General features: G+C 33.5%; 1 protein-coding gene across 3 annotated transcripts in view; it reads right to left on the bottom strand.

The window, feature by feature from the left end:
• The window catches only part of LOC128167844 (BAI1-associated protein 3-like), a 65,025-nt gene that overhangs the window by 30,437 nt on the left and 14,533 nt on the right, over positions 1-20,055 (bottom strand). For all 3 annotated transcript variants that reach the window (XM_052833775.1, XM_052833776.1, XM_052833777.1), the window contains exons 4-9: positions 15,957-16,034; positions 10,544-10,711; positions 6,336-6,402; positions 4,230-4,488; positions 3,766-3,810; positions 2,292-2,460 (exon numbers count right to left, since the gene is read on the bottom strand). In XM_052833775.1, coding sequence (XP_052689735.1) covers positions 2,292-2,460; positions 3,766-3,810; positions 4,230-4,488; positions 6,336-6,402; positions 10,544-10,711; positions 15,957-16,034 — 786 coding nt within the window. The remainder of the gene's footprint in view (positions 1-2,291; positions 2,461-3,765; positions 3,811-4,229; positions 4,489-6,335; positions 6,403-10,543; positions 10,712-15,956; positions 16,035-20,055) is intronic.

Raw genomic sequence — 20,055 nt, 5'->3', positions numbered from 1 at the left:
AGTACTGTACGAGGTATTTCTTTACAATCCAAATCAGAAGAATTTTTTTCCCACGTTCGTGTATGAACCCTGGAAACTATTATTGCGAAGTAAAAAAGAAAACGAAACTGGATAGAATGTAATATGACGGAATTATTGTGAATTCTTCATGTCTGCGTTCGTGGGAATCACTGGGCTTGGGTGTAGAATAAATCAAATGCTTTGTGTTTTTACAATTAATTTTCTGTTGGATGAAATAACGGTATTCTGGTGTTGAGTGTATATACAAAGGTGTGAAACCCGTGACTAAAACACAGCCTGGGGGCACGTTGCCTAGTGTACACCATTACACTTCATTGCATTAACTGTGTTTTTAACATTACAACTTCTCTGCATAACGGCAAGTCACTATTGAATTAATTAATGGAAAGAACACAAATTAAATATTTTATGTTTCGTATTACGTTTTCTCATTCATAGCGATTACGGGAGATAACTCTATCTGAATATGAAACCATGTGTTGAGCTAATGGACGCCATACCCCGTATTTACAAGTAGCTTTCAAAGTATAACTTGATTAAATGAGATTTAGCAATAAGGTATTAATAAAATATAAAAGGTTTGGTAAAATATTATACTTAGTTCTATCAGACAGAACCACGGAGGTTGGTGTTGCAATTAAATTTACACTATGTAAAATTACAATACATAACGATACACCGACGAATACGGAAGAAACCAAACAGCCACAAAACACAGATTAATTTTTAAAAATTGCTTAAAATATATATGTAGAGCAAATTTAATAACTTTAATTACTCTTTTGACTTTCTACATCGATATTCTGAAAGTATATACTTAATACGATGACTTCCTTAATCAGCAGTCATACTTTCACTATAGTAATCATCGATTGAAAATCGGCTTATCCCCCAATTCGGCTAGTCTAAGGATTTTTCTTGAATTTTGTCTAAAAATTAGCAATTCGGCCTATGCCCCACATCGACATATGCCCCGAAAAATACGGTATGTTAAAATTGCAAACCAATTATTTAACTTGGATGATTTTATCATTTGACCATTTAAATATTATTATTAACTGATTTGTTTATTTTTATTCTATATTAATTAACATGCATTGCAAGGGTACATACTAGTACTCCTATTTATATAAAACTACATTGGCACAGTGTTAATATATGACTTTGACACAATTTGAAAGTGTACAGCCATGTAATTTCAAAAAATGGGGCTACAGTGGCCTACTTCTGCGGAGAAAAGCTTTCTTTTATATATTATATTTTTTGGGAGGGGGGTAAGGGTAAGGAGAAAAATTTTTCATCATCTATGTGTGAAAAAGTGCAAATTTTATATCATGAAAACATCATCATATTTATTGAATCCATAATAAGGTAAAGAATTTCAGAGGCAAAAGTAACTTCCAGAAAAGTTAAGCCAACCAACCATTCTCCTATAGATTTAATCATTAATAGTTTTGTCAACTCATTATCCTCCAAAACTTGCCCTTGTAATTCACCATTATACGTGTAAACAAAAAAACCCAAAAAACAAAAAAAAACAGGCTAATTTCATATAAAATGAAACACTATTATCATCTCAAATTTACTCAACACTCCAGTTTGTATAACACTGGTGTCAAATCTATCAGAGATCCATCTGAGCTTATGAAATATGTACAATACAATCATGTTCTGCGATACCTTTCCTGGTATTTCAGAAAACAATTCCCACTTCCTGATCCACAGTTTGTGTTGAACCTTTCTACCCAACACTTCGCAAAAGATAATTGAATATACAATTGCATTCACATTTTAGAGTTTTTAACAAGCCAGAAGGAAAAATCAATCTCATAGACAGAATTTTAACAATTTATGCTGCAAATTTTACACTCACGGCTACGGTACATTAACTACTGTGGAATTAGAACCATTTTAACCAGACCTTGGACTTTCAGTAGGACGTAACTATTTATTTCTTGTGTCAAAACAAGTTAAAAATGATGCTTGTTTCAAGAGAAATATACACAGATTGCATGGTCTTAGCTCTTGTTGATTTCAAAGAGCCATGGCTGAATGGCCAACAATTAAATAGACAGGCCTACGTCAAATTGCTGTTTGACAAAACTACCAAAAGTCCAAGCTCTTGTTAAAATGGTTCTCATTTAAAGCTGTATTTTTGAGATTTAAAGTTCTGAAATTTTCCTAACAAACCTGTAAATAAAACCAGCAATCCCTGAAAATTGGCCCCTACAGATATGATTTTACAGTATAATCTTTCTGCAACACCTTACTTTGATTGGAACAGTAATGCAGCCCAGGAAGTCATCCACATCACCGCCCTTTATTCTGGGCCGGGCAGACTGGGCCACCTGTTTGAAGAATCTTCCAAGGCCCTTCATGCTCTGAACCTCATTCAGCTTTTTGGCTGCGTCGATCACAGAGAATTCCTCATCATGGTCCCTGAAAAGAAAGTTTATGAGTATAATATAGTACAGGTCTCAATGTAAAAATGGTCATTTATGTTGAAGGTCCTTTCACAATTGGTGCACAAGCAGAAGTGACAAAATATTTGTGCAACCAAAAACTTTAGATTTGGATAGTAAACTGTTGCAGAAATAATCACATTTGAAAGGTATTCATACGAAATTTGCTTGATATAAAGTGATCATTGTGCAATGCATATCTTGCTTCTATATGCGACTGCTGTAAAATGAAAGCAAGTGTTGTAAGATAATGAGGATAGCACATGTGATTGGACGATTGAACATGCACCAATGCGATTTGACAAGTGGTGCTCTGAAGATCGTTCATTCCATGATACGAATGCTCGTGTGAATCACAAAGAATAAAACACAAGCAAGACAGCTGCGATTTATCTTATGACCTTTCAAAATCATGCATCATTCTTACAAGTACACAAAACCTAGTTAGACATTCATACAAATATTCATGCTTTGCATGGCAATAATTTGGATTGCATCTGAATAGTGTTCATGTCCACCCTTTTGAGGAGACTTGATGCAACCACTAAAATGCATGCAACAATTGCAAGACTTTGTGCGACATATGCGACAGCTTGTGGAAAGCTTAAATATTCTGATCGCCAAGTGTTGTAAGCTGCTTGTGCGCCAATTGTGAAAGGCCTTTAAGGAGGAATGGTCACAACTTCCTTCAAACTTTCCTTTTCTGTTTCATATGCTACATGTAACAATGTTTAATTAAGGTATTTCTAATGGTCAGAATTTCAACTTCAATTTTTCAAGTTATGATACAGAGTTCACAATAAACAAAACTTGAGTCAATTGTGACCATGATCCTTTACCCAAGATAGGTAGAATCACAATTGAATTAATGCTTGCATTCAAATAGTTTTTTAAACAATATTTCCATATTTGAAACCTCTACATACAGCTTACTTTAAAAAAAATGCTTTGTGAATTTTTTATGTCAGACCTGCCAGATATCAAGATGTAGTCTATCACACCTTCTAGATATCAAGATGTAATCTATCACATCTACCAGATATCAAGATGTAATCTATTATACCTAGTCTACCAGATATGAAGATGTAATCTAACACACCTACCAGATATCAAGATGTGATCTATCACATCTACCAGATATCAAGATTAATAAATCACACCAACCAGATATCAAGATGCAAAAAATCACAAGATATCAAGATGTAATCTATCACACCTACCAGATATCTAAATGTTATCTATCACACCTACCAGATATCAAGATGTAAACCATCACACCTACCAGATATCAAGATGTAGTCTATCAGAGTTCACATCATCCAAGTCACTGAAACAAACAAATTGCATTTTTTTTATTAACAGCAGTGGTTGTTTAATGTAGTATAAAAGTAAAAACCTATGCAAGTATTAATATATAGCCATTTCCAATTTTCCACAATGCCATCACTCATTTTGCATTCATCTACAAATTAATGTCCACAACAATTTGTAGATTCAGCAATTTCCCTACAGTAATTACAAACATATAACAAATCGATTAAATAAAAATTCACCAAATGAAACACCAATGTACATATATAGAACAAACTGCAGAGATCTATAGTGTTAAAAAACCTTTATTGCATCTCTCTCTTTCTCTAATGTGACAAGAACAATCTGAACATGTGACACATATGATCTAAACTATTCCTCCCACACTTATATTGCATCTCTCTCTCTCTCTCTCTCTCTCTCTGAGACACGTACAATCTGAACTTCTCCTCCCACACTGGGTTGACGGTGTTGGGTTTGACGTCGGTCGTTTTGATCAGCTTGGCCGGGATCAGCTCTTTCACTGTCTTGTCCTTCTTTTTCTTGGTGAGCGAGAACTTCCGCAGACTTCCTCCCCGCTTCTTCTCCTCCTTCCTGTGATGGTCCTCCTCGTCGGAGAGGACGGCACTAGATAAGTCCTGGTCCAGCAGTCGACCAGGCATGATTCCCAGCATGCAGTAGGGGTCACTGAAGCCTGGTGAATCAATATATATATTTAAGTGTAAACATGTTCTCCAAAGAAATTTTTGTCTTTGTTTTGGTTGATTTTTTTTATCAAATATACCTGTATATAATTGTAAAAATATTCATAAAAATCATTCTAATTTAAGCCTCCACAGAATTATTGTATTTTGAAACGGGTGGGAATCTTTGGCCTCAAGATGGGAAATTGCTGGACTAATTGTGTACAAAATTCATTACAATCTTGTACCACAATACCCTAGTGATATTTGCTAACATTTATAGATATATATAGGTACCTCTTGCTACAGTACTCATTATGACTACAACTCTATATCTCCTACAGTTTAGTACGATACATATAAAAATGTGACCTTAGACATAGAATTAACTCTGAACAGCCTAACAATGAGAAAAAGAAAAATACTACATCCATCAAATACAATTAATTTTTTAACTTTGACCTTAACTTAGAACATTTAAAGCAATGCATTAATACCTAAATAATGAGAATCTTAAATTGATAAAAGAATTTGATAAAAGAATTTGAATTTGCTCAATTGTAAAATATTCTAGCTTGATGAAATAAACAATAGTCCCAACTTTTATCTCCTTTGTCATATTTAAAGAATTCGACAATTTCCACATCCACAACCAAGATCAATCAATTTATTTACATTCTAAATTTGTTTGATATGGAGGAAACAGGAAATCATCAATTGCAACTGGTTTCTAAATAGTAGGAAACACAGGGTCTTGAAATAGAAAATATCCAATATTTTCTCACATTTCTTTTCTAAATCTAGAATTATTGCATTTCCCTTTTCTAATTTTCTGGCTCTAACCTGGATGCAGAGTGCCAATTTAGGGTTTATTACATGCCACTGCCTTGCTTGTGTGTCCAATTAAATGAATTTAATTCTGCAGTAATTCTAACTCCCTGATCAATCTGAATCCTCACTGCACTAAAGCGACTTTGTATCAAAGATCCTAAATATCCTCCAGACTAATAAATAAGGTTTTTTTATCTAATGGAGGAAGCTCGGAAAGACTTAATTAAATACAAATCCGGCCAAAAGCCGTCTTTTTCCTTGTGAATGACAAACGGCACCTTTTAGCGATGTCTCCCTCTAAATCCATCAAGAGATCTATAATGTCTTTGACATTATATGTATATCCTAAGCAATATCAATTATTTGTGTTTACACGAATCATGTCTGCAATGTCTTAGACTTGCTTGAACCAGTCATTAATACAATTTGTAAATTTTCTACTTCAAAAGATCCACTGATATTAGCACAGATCTTTTTACCAAAGCAATGGAAAGTGTATTAAACTCATATTTTGATCATTTATTTATCATCCTAATATTTTTTGTCTAAATAAGGCATATACCATTTCATTTGGTAAACTAAAGCAGTAGTGTAAACTTTCCGGTAAGAGACACTGAAATTATTCCCAATTTTCAAGAGCAAACTTTGACAACTGGGCAAGTTAATAGGATGAGAAACAACTGCATGCAAAATTCATCCCACTCAAGTTTGTTAAAGCCTTGGCTAATTGGAATGTTTAATTTTCAGCTGCCGTAAGTCATAGAGCAATTCCAGTTGCTTGCATGATAATTAGAAAAGCTGGGGGCAAAAATCAGGAGCAAAGCCAGAGAAACGGAAAATGCCATTCTAACACACAAGTAGATGCATAGGTACCTTCCACAATGACTACCTTTTCCACCTTACTTTGCCTTAATTATTGGAAACTAAATTTCAATCCTATGAAAAGCAAATAACAGGCAAGAGAGGACAATTACAAAGAATTTAAAAGAGACGAAAGCAGAAATTCCGCCTATAAAGCAAATATTACCGTCAGCATCCTTAGCTTCCAAATCCCGGGCTTTAATTACTGTCACGTTAAGTATGATAATGGGCGGCTGAAATAAAGAATAACAGGGCTCCATTAATACATGAAAGAGATGAATATGCAACATGTAGTCATTCCACTTGACATCTGACATTTTGTTGCTGAAAGGAGGTGGAAAGATTCTCTTAATCATCACGGGACAGGCTTGATGAACAAAGTCAAAAAGGCAACAACTATAATCCAACTTTTATCATGCTAATGGCAATTTTATATCTTTTCTGCTCATAAAATGCAATCATTGGCATTTTAGCAACCTTCTTTTAGCACACCAAACATATTGCTTACACTGAAATCTGTTGAATACTTTGGGATAATAAAGAGCCCAAAGTAATGGAAATATGGACCAATCTATTATGCATACTATTTTACAATTGGGACTTGATATTACATAAGGTTAATGTATTTTTTATTAGAGATTTCTGTTCAGCTTTGGTTATTTACTGGTAATAAACTGAAATATACTTCTAGCGTATTAAAATGCTAGAAAAATGTTGTTATTGATGTTTTTTTATAATTCATATCAAAAAAACATAAATTTCATTTCAAAAATTGTTGTGTTTAAGGCTTGCAAACCTACCGTAAATACGTATGCCAAAGTTTCAAATACCTTAAACTAAAAGTTGTTTCTTGTATTTTTTTTCAATACTTTACATTGATTTCACCAAGTAAAAATTAAATATCCAACAAAGTTTAAATGAAAGTAAGAAATCCATGTGAAATCAAATCAGAAGGGAGAAACATAGCATTTTAATCCTTGGTCAGTATTGAATTTGTTAGATAATAAATGCATCACCTAGTTCTTATTTAATTTGCTAGAAGCTAAATGACTCATTAAAATTAATCTGATACAAAAAGCAAAGCACTCAGAACAGACTACTGTAGAGTCCTGAATATTTAATGCAAACCTTAATTGTACTTAATTTCAAATGCCTGCCATATGAATCAAATTGCGAGAATTTAAAGCTGCGAAAGCATAATTTTATTATAATTTCAACAAGAGGCCCAGGGGCCACATCGCTCACCTGAGCAACAATTGCCTTAATTCTGATCAAATTAGCATTACAGTATCAAAATATCTTGACAACTGAGTACAGTAGATCTTGCTAAAAAAAATTTGAAAATCTGCCAGTTTTTATCCACCTCTTATTTTTTGGTAAATACCAAGCCCCTTTTGTTGTTGTACCTCTAAGATTTTTCTGTATTCCTATATACCCCCCCCCCCATTTCATGGCCCCACTATTCTGTAGGGAATCATGGTTTCATCAAACTTAAATCTACCTTTAATCTCATAACCTGTGCTTTCACACTAAGTACTGAGTTTTGGACCAAAAACTTTCCCAGAATATTTTTAAAGATTTTCTCTATATTTTCCTATGTAAAAATTCAAACCGCCATCACGGTCCCGCCCTACCACTAGTGATTTTGCAAACTTGAATTTACACTACCCGAGGATGCCTCTACACAAGTTTAAGCTTTTCTGGCCAAATAGTCTTTAAAAAGAAGATTTGAAAGATTTTCTCTATATATTCCTAAGTAAAATTTCATCCCCCCTTGTGGCCTCACCCTACCCCTGGACTATTATTTAAACAAACTTGAATCTATATGATCTGGGGATGCCTCCACTCAAATTTGGGCTTTCCTGGCCTAATACTTTTGAGAAGAAGACTTTAAGGGTGTTGTTTACTCAGGGTTTGAGTTCTCGAATTCGGATTGTTATGAAGTTCGATGTCATGAGTAAAATTTGTTCTAAACACAAAAAGTATCTGTGAAATGAATTATTATTGACATAACATTCGATATTTCTACTATATTATGGAATTATGCCAAAACAAAAATAGACTTTTAGCCAAACAGAGGAAATTCGGACTAAATTTTGCAGATTTTGTTTTCTGCTTAAACATTTTTGGAAGTACTCTAATATTTAAAGTTAAGATGTTATATTTTAGTCTATATAATTTTGCATATTTTCTGGTAGTTTTACCTCTTTTATTCATTATAATAACTGTATGGTATGAATTTAAAAAATATTGAAATATGCTTAAAAACGAGAAAAGACACCATAACTCAAAATTTTGATCATTGACCTCATATAAATTAAATGCCAACAGAATAAGATCGATATAAGAAGGTTAATACTATAAATGTTTTTGTATTATCATCATTCAATTTTTTGTAAAATTGGATCAAAAATGGGTAGGAATTTGAAAAGTGATAGAGGAAATTCGGACTGGGATATTTATGAAAATTGTGAAGGAAAACTTAATGCTTTGTATGTATTTAGTGTCACTGCCATTCATAAATTGTATTTCATTTTCAAAAGTGTTGAGCAATTTGTATTATTTTCACAATTAAGAAAATCTCAATCATAGTGTAAAATTTTAAGTGATTTTCCTTTATTTTTCCAAAAATATACAAAGGCCATTAACTCAAAAAGAAGGTCATTGACCTACTATTTTGAAAATGAAAAATAACACTACAATAAAAGGTCTATAACACACAGTAGTTGGTTTTTCATTATCATCAGTGGAATTTTTTTTCATTCTGAGTAAACGTCATCCTTAAAAGATTTTCTCTATATATAAAAATGTATCCCCCATTGTGGCCCCGCCCTACCCCCAGGGACCATGATTTGAACAAACTTGAATCTACATTATCTGAGGATGCTTCCATTTTAATTTGAGCTTATCTGGCCTAATAGATTTTGAGCATAAGATTTTTAAAGATTTTCTCTATATATATTCCTATGTAAAACCTGATCCCCCAATTGTGGCCCCACCCTACCCCCGGGAACCATGATTTGAACAATCTTAAATCTAAACTACCTGAGGATGCTCCCATTTTAATTTGAGCTGTTCTGGCCTGATAGTTTTTAAGAAGAAGTTTTTTAAAGATTTTCTCTATATATTCCTATTTAAAACATGATCCCCCTATTGTGGTCCAACCCTACCCCGAGGGACCATGATTTAAACAAACTTGAATCTACACTACCTGCGGATGCTTCCACTCAAAGTTGAGCTTTCCTGGCCCAGTAGTTTTTGAGAAGAAGATTTTTTAAGATTTTCTCTATATATTCCTATGTAAAACTTGATCCCCCAATTGTGGCCCCACCCTACCCCCGGGGACCATGATTTGAACAAACTTAAATCTACATTTCCTGAGCATGCTTCCAATTTAATTTGAGCTTTTCTGGCCTAATAGTTTTTGAGAAGAAGATTCTTAAAGATTTTCTCTTTATATTCCTATGTAAAACTTGATCCCCCAATTGTGGCCCCACCCTACCCCCGGGGACCATGATTTGAATAAACTTGAATCTACACTTCCTGAGGATGCTTCCATTTAAATTTGAGCTTTTCTGGCCTAATAGTTTTTGAGAAGAAGAATTTTAAAGATTTTCTCTATATATTCCTATGTAAAACTTGATCCCCCAATTGTGGCCCCACCCTACCCCTGGGAACCATGATTTGAACAATCTTGAATCTACACTACCTGAGGATGCTCCCATTTTAATTTGAGCTTTTCTGGCCTGATAGTTTTTGAGAAGAAGATTTTTAAAGATGTTCTCTATATATTCCTATGTAAAACTTGATCCCCCTCTTGGGGCCCCTCCCTACCCCCGGGGACCATGATTTGAACAAACGTGAATCTACACTACCTGAGGATGCCTCCACACAAGTGTAAGCTTTTCCGGCTGAATAGTTTTTGAGAAGAAGATTTTTGAAAAATACCAACAAATTTTTAATAATTCTCAATTATCTCCCCTTTAAAAAGGGCGTGGCACTTCATTTGAACAAACTTGAATCCCCTTCACCTAGTGGTGCTTTGTGCCAAATTTGGTTGAAATCTGTCCAGTGGTTCTTGAGAAGAAGATGAAAATGTGAAAAGTTAACAACGACAACAACGACAACGACAACGACGACAACGACAGACAACGGACAAATTGTGATCAGAAAAGCTCACTTGAGCCTTTGGCTCAGGTGAGCTAAAAAGTCTACAACAGTCAGAAAAATTAATAATAGAAAGACCGTAAAATCTGTAGGAGTTAAAATTACTTCTCACAAATTTACTGGGATATGTAGCTTTTACTAAAGAATCTACAGTATACAAAGAACAAGTTAATGACATTTTACAGCTAGGTTCACTGTTTGTCCAACCTTTTCCTCTGTGGCCTTGGCCAGCAGCCTGGCGTGGTCCTCGGGGGAGATCCTGAAGGCCTCCTGGGCGTACTGGTACAGGTCCTGTATGTAGGGCAGGTGCCCCCCGGCGGTGGTCCCAATCTTGTGCTTGATGGTGTACAACACTTCAATGTACAGCAACTCAAACTAAAAATGAAATAAAAGTTGCGTTATATAGCAAAAGTTACCCATTTACATTCGTAAAAGTTTCCCCTTTCATTGCAAAAGTTACAGGTTTATAGGTGATGCTACATGATTGTTTGTTAAAGTTTTGTGTTAATTCCTGAAAGTTTTCATTTAATTTGTGAAATGTGCATTCACCCACAAAATTTTTGGGTCATATCGCTTAAGCTATGCATTTATTCTAGGGATGGCAATCAATTGCCGAATTGCTAATCGGTTAATCTCGATTCGTTCCAACTAATTAACCAGATACTCATCAAAAACGTACATATCGAAATACAAGAATTTATCCATATTTTTTATTTCAATTTACCATCATTGATGCCACAGTAGAGATAATGGTAGATATACAGTAAAACACGGTTATAGCGAACACGCTTATAATGAATTGACGCTTACAGCGAAGTGAATTTCATTCCCCAAGTCTCTATTTCATGTTGTAAACTTGACGGATATAACGAATTACGCTTATAACGAAGTTAAGTTGGCCGTCCCTGGGACTTCGTTATAAGCGTGTTTTACTGTATTGGTCATTATATTATCGTTAAATTATTCATCATAGCAATTGTAACAAAAGTTAAATATGTGACAGCAATCCGGGTTTTCTTTTATGTGAACAGTATCCATAGTCAATTTGTCAACCCTGAATTGATAAACACTACGAGAAAATGACTGAGAAATGGACTCAGTTTTTTTTCACAAATTGTCAAAATTCCAAATTCAAGTAATACGCACATCTCTGATATATGTACAATTGATCTGCAAAACATCAACTTTCTATCAGTACAATAGGGGTACCCTTTTGGCAGCCGCCCACCATTTTCACCATTTAAATAAGCGGGTTTTTCCTTTGAAAACCCGGTTAATAAAGAATCTAATATAAAAAGCAAACTGTCATAAAAAAAATTCCCCTGCCATAATGGCTACAAAATTAGTAATCGGTTAGTTGTATAAAACATAAAACTCACTTAGCAAGAACAAGAACAAATAGTAATTGTATCAAGGCCTTTGATTATAAAAATGATGCCTTTGAACTACTGCCATTTACAGTAATATGATTTGGCTTGTAAGAAAGTAAGGAAATAACATTTTCTTCTATGTATGTACAGGTATGTTACACACTTTGAATAACACCTACCATGAACTTGTTCTCATTTTCTTAAATCATGTCAGATATATATTAGCTTTACTTGTTTCAGAATGAAAAGCAGGGCATTGCATTAATACTTTGTATGTTAATAGAAACTGTAAATATTGATCTATTCTTAATGTCAAATAATTATTATATAAAGGTTCGGCTTTGAAAAAGATTTGTCATTTACTTCTTACAAGAATGCCCTTGTGAGTTTACCTTGCAAAGGTAATTAACACCTACACATAAACAAGTACACACAATTTTGGATTTTCCTCAAAAGCTTATCAGACATCCCAACCACATCACAAATTATAAAGCTTTTCACACAGACACAAAATGCAGTTAAATACTAGCTTTTATTCCTTTTTAGGGTCCTCCGTCTTCAGCGGAAGACCCTACTATTATTCTATTGTTTCTTTTTCACTTTTCTTATTATTCTTTTTATTCTTTTTTTGTCTTACAAATTTTGTGCAGGCGATTTCTCGAAGATCGCTCATTCGATTTTCTTCAAATTTTAAGGGTTGATGTTTCAGCATCTGAAGTTTGTACCGCCGTTTCAATTTTTTGATAACCACTTCCGGTCGGAAGTTATCGTCCGTTTACGATTTTTAAAAGTCAATTTTGTCGGCTAGAGATCCAAAGAATGAATAAAGATATAGGGCTGAAATTTTCAGTGAGGATAGACATTAATTTTACCTGTTGCAACATGGTCATAAAAACGTCCGCTGTAACTTCCGGTCGTCACCGGAAGGAAAGATAAAAAATCGGTTTTTTCAACTTTTTGCTTTTTATATATTTTTCTAACGGGTTGATAGACTCTTTTACTGATTCAGAATATGTAATTTGTTTTTAAATCGATTGATGTGTTCCCGAGATATTAAGCATCAAAGTCCTGAAGCGAGAGTCCGAGTTGCACAGTCGTTAGAGTCGTGGACATGTGCCCAGGCGACCCGGGTTCAAGCTTCGGGTGCCGAAATTTTTTCCCCTAATGTTTTGCGTTGATTAACAATTTAGTCTTAAAAGTTAAGGATTTTATCTCATTTACTCATAAATCGGACAGAAGACCCACTTGTTGCTCGCAACGAGAACGATCTAGTTTTATATACATTTTTTGCTCTATTTCGTTTGTCCAAAGAGATCTTCCACAGCCCCAAAGAATTATAAATATGTCTAGCCAAGCATAATCCTTGTGTCTTGTGAAAGCGTTAGTTTCAAAGTGAGGTAGATTCTCCAGCATTTTACAAAGCTTCATTAGGGGCTGTAGATATATTGTGCCGGTAAATACTGTCTCCTCTATGTGATCACGCAATGCCTCGGAATCTCTGAACAGAGATTACAAAGTAAGAAAAATCACTAATTACATGTCATTGACATCCATAATTTGATAATTATCTGAGTGTTCTGTACACCATCCAGAGCCAAAGAGCAGAAATGTACATCATCTCGTATTGGCTAAGTGGTAGTATATAGACACTGATCACATCCTTTGGGGTGGAGCCCGGTCAAATTTCTTCTGGTTTCTGATCAACATTGCATATAGATCCAGAGGTACAAGGAGTGCCTTGTTTTACGAAATTTTTTCAATATTTCCATAGATAAAAGTATTTTTTAGTCAACCATTTATGCTTAACTGCACAAAAGACAGAGGCATCAGAAAGTATTTCATGTTGGGATGGCGAATTTGATAAAAACAGAAGCCCTCTGGGTGAATTGAATCAGATTTGTCTCGAAATTTAAATGTTAATTTGTCTTGAATAAAGTAAAAAAAAATCAACTAAATTATTGTTAATGTACATAACGTACATAAATACGTTAAAAGAAACACTCAGACCAAATCATCTTCTAACGGAAATTGATTCTGACATGGTCATGATAATTTCATGCAGTCTGTGATTTTTGTTCGGCACTGAAGGTTTCAGATTTTATTCCTCTCAGTGTCTACAGAGCTATGAATTGCAATCAATTTCCTTAAGAAATATACGGAATCATACTTTGTGTATGTAAATATTAAATTCTAAACGCTGCCACCCCTGATCAACACCCTTGCCAAAAGAACAGACAATTTACTCTTAACCAACTTCTATTCGCAACGACTTTATAACAGGAATTACTGGAATTAAACTGTTTCGTAGCAACTCATTTTTGCGGTAAAATCTTATGTACATCTGTGTTGCTATTACACTAATAAGGAAAGGACTGTTTGCAGTGAGAAATATTTGCAATGGGGGGGCTATAACTAATCTTGGAAAATTTCTTGCATGCAAACAAAAGTTAGGTTACTTACAGTAAAATGGATTTGATAGGTAGTTTTATTAAGAGCTTGGACTTTCAGTTATTACCTAGTTTGCTTATTACCTGTCAAATATTGACCTCCTTTCTTCTAACTCACTAAATGAAGCTCATTAATATTCATATACAGTCAATATTGAAATTTTTTTTCCTTCCCTAAGATCTGCTCTGTTATGTGAAATTGATGCTGTTTCAACTGAAATATATGTATCCTTGGATAAAAACGAAAAAATGTCATTCCATTCAATGTATTCATGTAGCCAGACTGAACAGTTAACTTTGAGTAGACCCCGCCTTCATGATACCGGAGATTGTCGAAAGTCCAAGCTCTTTTAAAACAAATCTAAAAGAGTAGACACATTACAAATTATATATTAGCATTCATTACTTTCATCTTGCAGTTTAATTGAACGCAACTTCAAAATAAATGTCATATTGAATGTAAAAAGTCTGCATGATCTTGAGGCAAAACGAATAGCATTTATAACCCGTAAAACATAAATCTTGATTGATCACATAAGATCTTAACCTTTCATTGTTTTTGCATTATTCATTTAATTGTACCAACTTGTCAATGTACATTATGCATTCCTAAATGCTTTGTCATGCAGAGAGCCCTTAAAAGGTTTGGAATGGGATTTCCTTTTTAATGAAATACTCTCTTTTTATTGATTCATGCATTACATATCTAGGTTTATTGATACTTTCCTGTATTCGTTACTACAAAAAAGAACTATATTACAATACAGGTCATAGCAGTTTGATTTTCTTGACAAATCTAGGCTTGATGATTTTCTACATAAAAGCATTTCCAATAACAAACGAAATCTATACATGACGGAAAAAATCTAAGCTTTATCTATGTAGTCCCTCTTTTCACCTATAGAAATTTTTTTTTAAAAATTCTAATGGGGATTGAAAATGGAGAAGTCCCAACATATCTTTGATTCATTAAGAATTTTCAAAACACTAGCTTGCACAATTTTTCAACTCTATCACATGGATTCTATTAGAAAATCCTACATAGACTTTTACTTTTAACCTGATCAGATGAAGGGGCCAATGCATAAAAAGATATTCCAGGTAATGGAACTTATTTTCCTTTCAGAATGTGAACATATATTATATGGATAGAACAACAGGGTGTATTTGAAATCCAAAACAAAAAGACAAACAAGAGATACAACATCTATACAAGAGGCAGATGACGTATTGGCTATAACCATACTGACTGTAAATATACGACAAAATGTTACCACCAAAAACTCTCACAATTTTTATTAGGAGCAAAGTCATAACATAGCATCATTCTGTATATCCATGTCTATACATGAGTGTGGACCAACAAAATATGACAAATTATGATTATTATAGCATTAAATGTATATGTAAAAAAAAAAAAATCTGTCACATTCTCAATATAAGAGATACAAGAAAACTTCAATTGGACTGCATTTGCAAATGCAATAAAAAAGTTTACAAATGAATTCAATCTAAATTCCCTAAAACAATATCCATCAATTTCTTCATAATAGTTTATTGAGTGTTGTTTTTTCTATTTTGACTGATGAATCCATCACTATTATTTTCATTTGTATTAAGCAAACATCAATACAACTGCAAATAATTGACAGTTGTAGCACTATTTTCCGTAATCCTGATAAGTGATAATCATCAGCAATCAGCACAATTTCATAAAGCATCAGGACTATACACCAATAAAATAAACCACAACAGCAGTTTGAATTCTATGCAAGCTTGCGAACACCACATATAAGACCTTACCTCCTTCTTTGACAGTCGCTGTACCTCTGGCTTAATGGCAAATTGACCCTCGGAGGGAGGATGCCTTTCACGGTCCTCCTAAAACAGTAAAGAAAAACTAATTTACTTTGCTTCATCAGTACATATAATTAGAACTACCACAAAAGCAAACAAACAAACAGAAATCACTCACAATAAAGTTAACTATGATTTTCATTGTCTTTAAGATTAACTTCATGCTGACAAAAGAAACGAGGCTCAATGGCCATAGTTGTAACACGGCAGAGGTAGTTAAATGGGTAGCTGCATGTCTTGAGCTCCCGGCCTGAACAAATTTGGATAGACAAAATTTGCTAACAAACAAACGACATAAAAGGGTGCCGCGTTATTTCGCCTCATGGTTAATTTCCCCCCTGACGATGAGACGGGTATGGTTGTATTACGACTTAAACATCGCATTAAATAAAGGTCGAAATGATCAAATTACAAATAAACATGTGTACGTTTTGTTCGCTAATATTTCTGAAGTTCGCTTTCTTTACAATCGATGCATAGCATGCGGGTTGAATAACCCCAATTCTTCGGGGGACGAAACCAAACGGTTTCCTTTTCTAAACATTCCCATGATGCACTTTGGTTTGTTTTTTCGTTTGCCCAAAAAGAAATTATTTTTATTATTATTTTTATTAATTTTGAATCTCTCTAACTTTGAAAGGAGACTGATTCTGCTCGTATAAATAGGAGAAAGTCCATAACTTTCTAAGTTAAATGGTTTGAATAAAAATTTTTTGATACCGTAATTATTATAACAAAAAAATCAGACCAAGCAGCTTTAAATACAGTCTGCTCTCAGCTCTCACGCAGTTTAACACCAACACAGAGCTACATGTAATAGTTCAAGTACTAGCTGGTTCACCCACTCAGTTCATTTCTGCTATGGGATTTGTTTTTCAAAAATAAGAAATGATTTAGCTCTCAGTGAAAACTTTAAATGCTACATCTTATTCTTCTGGGAGCATTTTGGGGAGTGATTGAATTCTATCAAGTTTTTAGTGAGGAAATATTACATGAAGAGGGTTGTAAATAAATTTTGCTTAAATCTTAGAGGAATATGTATTATGTGTTTAAAGAACTATAAAATACCTTTCAAAAAAGTTTAAGTATTAATACTTAAATTTGAGAAATGATTTTAATTTGGTGGTTTCATACCTTAAATAATAACACACACAAATTAAATCAAAGAACTGAAGTACTGACGGGAGTTGATTTTATCGATTATCATTTATTTTAAAATCAACTTATCTTGTGTGGCAATTAGTTTCTAGTCTGTATTTAAATTACGCACTTTTTATAATATGAATTTTAATTAGACATTTCAGACAAGAATTTAGAGAAACTCCATATGAATCATAATATGTAATATTTAAAGATAAATTTTAAACTATGTATGTATTAGTAATCGAAATTTTTTTATAAAATTGTATGGATCCAAGCACTATTGATATCGATCTCCAGTCTCGATCAACCAGACGCTCAGCTGTCTCCGTTAATCTCTGACAAGCAAGAGAGCCTCTCTGTTTGTCGGAGACTTACGGAGAGAGCCAAGCGTTTGGTTGAAAGATACTATATTAAACTCTGGCGTGGGAATACATGAGACTACAAAAATATCTAAATTGTTCGTATTATATAAAATCTGACTATTTTCAAAGTGTTTATAGTTAAGTTTCCTTGAAAAACAATGCTTCAGCATACATTACATCGAATTTTTCTATTATATTCAAGAACTAAGACTTGTTAGCGGTAATGATTTGTGCTTAGGTCCAAACACTGTTTCACTTTTGGTTTGCCAGAGTAACTGCATAGGAGAGTTGATTAAAATCAACTCCCAAAAATCATTTATTATAACGTTAACATTAAAATGATCACAAGTCACAGGATATGTGAAAGCAAAATTTTTTAAAGGCTAAATAAGGTAGCTGCTCTGTTGAACAATGTTCAGTTGGCGGAGAGCTCGCACAGAAGTAAGAACATTAATCTCTAGGGTAAGAAGTATAAGTCTCATTTCCAGCATCTCAAATCAATGCACATAAACATTTTGAGATTTATATATTCTTGTTCTGCTAAATTAAATACAAAGCCAAGAGGGTGTTTTTTAAAACTAATGGTTCCAGGTTCCGGTCTGGGTGGCTTTGGTTGAGCACATTTGCTGGAAGGTAGATCAAGGTTCATACAAATTAGGTCTATGAGCTAAGGGTCAATCACAGAGGATAGGAAAGAGAACTATAATTTCATTCAATTATATTTGTGATCAAAGTGAGGTGATTCTGGATGATTATAACAATCAAATCAATTGTAAGGCAACGTTAAAGAAAATAATTGTAATCTATGGTTAGAACCCACAAAACACATTACACTATAAATGGTCAATGCATTCATTTTCATAACTCTTTATTTTTTGCTTTGGCTTAAGATGAACAGCTTTTTCATAGCATAGTTTTTTGTTCATTTCCATCAAACAAACATGTGTGCAAGAGAAAGATGTATAAAAAACTTGACTTCATAATTTACACACCATTAGTATTTTTAGTACTTGGATCATGGTTTATTTATGGTCCAATTAGTTCGGGGTTTTTTTTTTTTTTCAAATGCCATTAAATTTTATGTATCTTATAGGATCAATGTCCTTGCCTTTATTAAATTCCAAATATGGACATTTTCTAATAAGGAAAGATGATTCTCGATCTCTATAGCATGCTTTTATGTACACTAAACCACTATCCCAAATTAAAATATAAGGAAAATATGCCTTTAAAATTTTAATAACACATCCAGATTAGGCTACCAATATAAGCATTCAGGAAACAAGAGGCCCATAGGCCACATCACTCACCTGAGCAACAGTATTTTTGATCCACATATATCTATTGCTAACTTTTTACTTTTCAAATAAAATCCAAAGGTGTGAAACAGTTCAAATTTATTTCACATCAAAAGTAACCAAATTTATCTTCAAAAATATTGTTTTTTCATGCTTTTTCATATTATTTTGCTAAATTAATATTGCTATATGTTTTGCACCTTTTTCATGTAATAATAACTTTCATAAATTTGGATTGCATTGAGTATCTTTCACATACCAAAACCCCTTATTATTTTTATGGCAAGCCGATTCCATATTTCTGTGAAACAGCATAAAAGCAACATAATTCAGATACAACACACTATGTGGTCTCAATACAGATGTATATACTGATAGAGAATTGATTCCCATAAAAAAAAGAATATTTCACCTCAAACTTTGACTTTAAATCACCAGTACTTGGATATTTCATACAAATCAATGTACATTTACATTGTTATGAATATAACATTGAATATGCATTGAAAACCTGGTACTTATTTTTGTAAATTGTTGGTCCTATAACACACCTGGCTGTGCAAACGAATTATCACACCACAATTAAGTGCCATATTAAGTCTGGCAGCCCTTTCATGCTCAAATATTTCTATATTTATGAAATTGAAACCCACTTTTGTCTTCCTCTCTGACCCTCAGTTAAATCAAAATCCTGTCCATGTCTATCTATAGTAAAATATATACTGATACATGAGAAAGAAGGGAGCATACCTAAAAGTTATTGTTGGGTTCCACATTATTTAAAGAATATAGAAAAATAAAACAGCTGTCAAAATGTTAACTGCACAAAAATGATATACATTTCTGAAAAAATCAACTTTAAAAATTCATGGACAGAAATATACACACATAATCCTGATCAACAGTCACAACTAATATGATGTGATTATATGCCAGCCATGTTGAGAAGTGCAGTTCTAGTCCATAAGAATGTTAACCAAACCATTGCTCTAATCAACCAAAAATATATAGTCCTTTAAAATGACTTATTTTTATGTCGAAACAGGATATGAGGTGCTGGATTAGTTATTCTGGAAAAATACATCATCTGGAGCATGTCAAATTGTAATGAAGCAATCTCTAGAGTCCTATAAAACACGACAGCTTGACAAAGGAGAAAATGAACCGTCGACAGCAAAATGTGTGTCATCATGTCTTAAGAATCGAGGGTTGTTTCTAAAAATTGAAGTAAAAGGAAGAAAT

The sequence above is a fragment of the Crassostrea angulata genome, chromosome 10 (genome assembly GCF_025612915.1).
Source record: "Crassostrea angulata isolate pt1a10 chromosome 10, ASM2561291v2, whole genome shotgun sequence".
Taxonomy (NCBI): Eukaryota; Metazoa; Mollusca; class Bivalvia; order Ostreida; family Ostreidae; genus Magallana; species Magallana angulata.
The sequence above is the reverse complement of the archived record's forward strand: the minus strand, read 5'-3'. Positions and strand labels throughout refer to the sequence as shown.